We start from the raw sequence: 4,383 nt of genomic DNA on the forward strand, positions 1-4,383 counted from the left end.
GTCATCTGCTTGATCTGCCGGCTGTGGACCACCTGCTGGGCCCCCTCCGCAACCTGGTGCAGCCGCGTCTCTAGAGCGCTCCGGAGGTCGTTCACTTTCACATCTGGAAGGGGGTTCAGGCCAATGAAGACCCCCGCCCCCTGTGCAGTCTCCTCCTCCTCCTCCTCGGGAGGCAGCAGGTCGCGCCTCCTCCGGCGGAGGTCCAGGTCCGCCTGCAGTTTTAGGTCCCGGTTCGGTTTGACATCGGGGTCCAGCTTCTGGTCCGCTGGGGCAGCTGCTCCTCTCTCGGGCTTTTGAGCAGGAGCGTTCTCAGGGCCCGGTTTCTTCTCAGCCTCGTTTGAGAGACCCCCATCCCCGCGCCTCTGCTTGCTCTGGAGACCTCCCTGCGGGTCCTGGGCTGCATCCACCACGCTCTCCCGAGGAGCTGCTTCCTTCATCTCCCCTTTGCCCGGCAGGTCCCTCTGCAAGGCCTGCTGCCGCCGGCCAGCGCCCTCGCCACCGTCTGCACCTCTCTGACGATCCCATAGGTGCTGCTCACTCTCTGCCACGTTCCTTCTGCTGGAGGAGTCCAGTGCAACTGCCAGGTCTTTGGGCTCCACCTGGCTCAGTGCTTTGCTTTTAAAAAATGAGTCTTTTTCCAGCCTCTTTCCCGCTACTCCCTGAACTTTGGCAGCCCCCAGCTGTTCTCTTTGGATGGGAGCTGTAGCTACTTCCACAGCTTTCAGGGAATTCTTCTTCTCGTGGACGTCTCTTCCAGCTTTGGCTTCATGATCTCCTCCTAAATCCTCCGCCAAGGGCTTCTTTTCTAGGTGGTTTCTGGCTGCCGGAATGTGTTGGGCATCCCCGTGAAGGGGATCCCAGTTCTCCGCAGGATTTTTAACAGCTCGCTCATTCTCTTGTGGCGGCACCTTCTGCTCCTTGGGAGGAACCCCAGGAAGCTCACGCCTGTGCCCAGCCTCTTCCAGCTTTCCTGCAGTCCCCCTGCGCTGCTCCGTGGAGTCAGCAGGCTGCCTGCCCGGGCCCTGCGCAGGGTGCTCCACCACCTCCTTGCTCGGTGCCTTTGCAGCAGCTTCTTGCTTAGCTCCGAGGCCCTCGTCCTCCTTGCTCTTGGAGACAGGCGCAGCGGGCTCCTGCGGCGTTTCTGCTGCAGAACAAAAACCGACACGTAAAAGCTTTTTCTTAGGAGCGAGAGATTCCCTTCTCCTGCCACCTCGTTCTGCACAAGAGGGGACAGGAGAAGAGATCACACCATCGACAGCCATGCGGGAAAACAAGGAGAGCCATGGGGGAGAGCCAAGGATCCCCAGCTCGGAGGTCAGGGTCAGACACAGGAATGGCTTTGGCAGGGTGGACTCTGCCGTGTGCCAAAGGGACTCAGATCTCTCCCAGCCTGATTTTAAAGCTGCTTTGAGCAGTGAGCAGCCCGTGGAGGGGGTCACACTCCTTGGCAATGTCCTTACCTTGCTTTGGCTTCTCCTCTCCTCCCTCCTCCTGCCTTTGCTGGTGGATCTCCTTGTGCTGCTCTTCAATCACAGCCAGCAGCTTTGCCTGCTGGTCAAGTAGCTGCTTCTGCTGTACCTGCTGTTCTTTGATCACCTGCAGCAGCACAGCATGATCGAGCAGTTTCGCCTGCTCCGCTTCTAGAAAAGGGGGGGAAAAAAAAAAAGAAAGAAAAAAAAAAATCCGTGACCCAAACCCCTCACTCATCATCTCTCAGCCTTGGAGGGGCTGCAGGGGTTTTCCTCGCAGGAAGGTCCCACTCTGCAAACACTGCCCGTTCACCAGGAGGGAGAGAAGGACACGGCACGGCTCCGCTGCCGGCAGCACCACTCCAGCGTTCCTCCACCGAGGACGGCAGCCAAAAGCCCAGACTGGCTGCTCACTAGCACGCGTGCTAGGACAGGACGCTGTCCTCCCAAGAAGGTTTGGGTGGAGGGATCAAAACTGAGCTCTCGCCATTGACTGCTCGGGGGAAAGAGCCACAAAGAGGTGCAGGGGAGGTCTGCTGGGGTCCCAGCGCAGGGAAGGACGAGGCAGCTGCTTGGCACAGGAGCTGGAAGAGGACGGGCCCGGCAGCAGCCGGCCGAGCGCAAGCTTTTAAAGCCGCCTGCGGTGCCTGGGGAAGCCCCAGCGCTGCTGCAGGGCGGCTCTCCAGACCATCTCTTCGAACGCACTGCAAAGACTTCATCCCAGCTAAACCGAGCCTAGGAAGGCCACAGAGAGCAAACGTGCAATCTTAGGAGGAACTGGAAGAAATCAGCTAAGGCACAGCACCGGGAGCTGCCCCCAGAGGGGAACGACCCACACGGAGGGATAAACCAACACGGAAACATCAACCCAGCATGTGAGGGATGGATGCTGGGCTGGGTCTTTTCAGGGGGCAAGCCTTGGGTTACAGCTGGAGTGACGAGGGGCTACCGCTGTCTCTTCTCCCAGCTTGGCTAAGTAAAGGTCTAGCCTGGCCCCCAGCAGGAAAACACCCACCGAACGATCCTGCCGAAGATTCTGGCTTTGAGCACACCGAAAGGGCTGGGACCCTGAGCAGCCATCGAAGGTTTAACGGCTGAGTACTCTCGCACACAGCGGCGCAGGCGGTCGGGCAGGTTGAAACCACAGCGGCACAGAAAGTCAGCCCCACCTCCCGCCGAGCCGAGCCGCCACTGCAATCAAACCGAGCTCCCCACGCCACCAGAGGAAATCCCTGCCCGCCAGCCCTTCGCAGCCGCGAAGTCACACAGAACAGATGAGTGCATTTTGGGATAAGCAGAAGTGACTCACGTCGATTCGCTCGCTGCAAGCGACACGTCACGCACAAACTGTGCGTCCCAGGTCTGCACGGAAATGCTGCTGCCTTTTCTCCACCTGGACACGGACGTATCGAACCGTATCCGGAGAGTACGAACCTGTGTGTCACTCGCCTCCCACACCAACAAGCAGCGTTCCTCCGAAAACAAAGGTGTTTCTAGACTATTATGCCCCAAAGGAAATAATGTCAAAATTAATAGCCTGTAAAATGCCATTTAAATTAAAAAGGGACGCTGTCCAGGTTAACCCTTCTGCAGCATGGGAGGCGGCTCCCCCTGTCCCGCTGATCACCCACAGGGTGATTAGAGAGAAATATTTCCAGTTCACATTATGGCACTATTAGCCAAGGGCCCCTGGAATTCCCCTTCCACTCCCGGGATGCGAGGGGGAATTCGGTCCTTTCAAGAGAGCAATTGACTTCTCAAGATCTGATTATTTTTCGCACTTTGCTCAGAATAAACAATGAAAACAGAAGTCAATTCTACTATCTCGCCCTCCGAGCCTGCCGGGCCCCGGCTCGGCATGGGAACGTTTGGGCTGAACAGGCAGCAGGCAAAGGTTGAATGCCAAATCAAAGCGTTTCTCACCGAGAGCTCTGCAAACACGTGTAACTCCTCTATTTGTGCAGCAAACCTCTTCCACACAAACAAAAGGCGATGCTATCTCCCGGCTCCTCCTTTGATCGTGGGGAAAGCAGGCCTCAGCCGGTGCTTTGGCTGGATTTTAACAGGCACTCTTCATAAAAAACACCTCAAACAACTATAAAATGAAAGTACTTGAGTTCACACAGCCCGGTGCAGCTACAACCCGAGCACTCAGCAACGGTCCCGGTGAGGCAGCTGTTTGCAGAGAGCATCCATGGAGCTACGTGCCCACCGCCTCACTCCTGCGATGCTTTTTCACCCCTTCCCCCCTCTCCCAGCCTGCAGAGGAGCAGAACAAGCCCAGAGCACCTTTTGGTGACATCCCCACAGGAGAGCATCCCCAGCAAGTCCTGCACAGACTGAGACTGAAAACCCCACGCAAACTCACGGCCCTTCATCCTCCTTGAAACGTGAAGAGTCTTTCTAGTCCGTACCCGCCGCTAGCTTTTTACGCTCAGTTTTTCAACGTCCCATCGCAATGCAGAATGGAAAGAAAATTATTAGAAAACCAAGGTGTAACCACCAAACGAGGGGGAGGGCGATACGCTCCCCAGGAGGAGAGCCTGCCCGCTGCCATCGTCTGTTGCACCAAGCGCCCATCACCTTGGATCAGAGCACCGAGGGCTGGCATGAAGGCCAAGAGCTACAGGACCACGGCACACACAGGCTGCGAGCCCGAGCTCAGGCTCCAACCCCTCTCGCAAGGCAGAAGGCAGCGAGCTCAGCCCAGGAAGGCCTCACTGCACAGTACTGGTGCCGAGGCTGCGGGGAAGGAGCCACCGGGGCTTTGCCATCGCTCCCCCACACGGCCATGTGCCCAGGTCTCCCCATGCGATAAAGCCTGGGTCTGCCCCACGCCGCAAGGCTGCAGGGCGATGCCCACCCACCTCCCCACCGTCCAAGCCAAACGGTTTCACTCCGGTCGCGCTCTCGC

The 4,383-nt window shown here is 57.9% G+C and overlaps 1 protein-coding gene across 1 annotated transcript in view; it reads right to left on the reverse strand.

The window, feature by feature from the left end:
* SLC38A10 (solute carrier family 38 member 10) overlaps positions 1 to 4,383 on the reverse strand; it is a 44,793-nt gene that overhangs the window by 521 nt on the left and 39,889 nt on the right. Inside the window, exons 14-15 of the mRNA XM_009647121.2 lie at positions 1,461 to 1,640; positions 1 to 1,144 (exon numbers count right to left, since the gene is read on the reverse strand). Of these exons, the coding sequence (XP_009645416.2) occupies positions 1 to 1,144; positions 1,461 to 1,640 (1,324 nt within the window). The remainder of the gene's footprint in view (positions 1,145 to 1,460; positions 1,641 to 4,383) is intronic.

The sequence above is a fragment of the Egretta garzetta genome, unplaced genomic scaffold (genome assembly GCF_000687185.1).
Source record: "Egretta garzetta isolate BGI_Z169 unplaced genomic scaffold, ASM68718v1 scaffold749, whole genome shotgun sequence".
In the NCBI taxonomy this organism is placed as follows: Eukaryota; Metazoa; Chordata; class Aves; order Pelecaniformes; family Ardeidae; genus Egretta; species Egretta garzetta.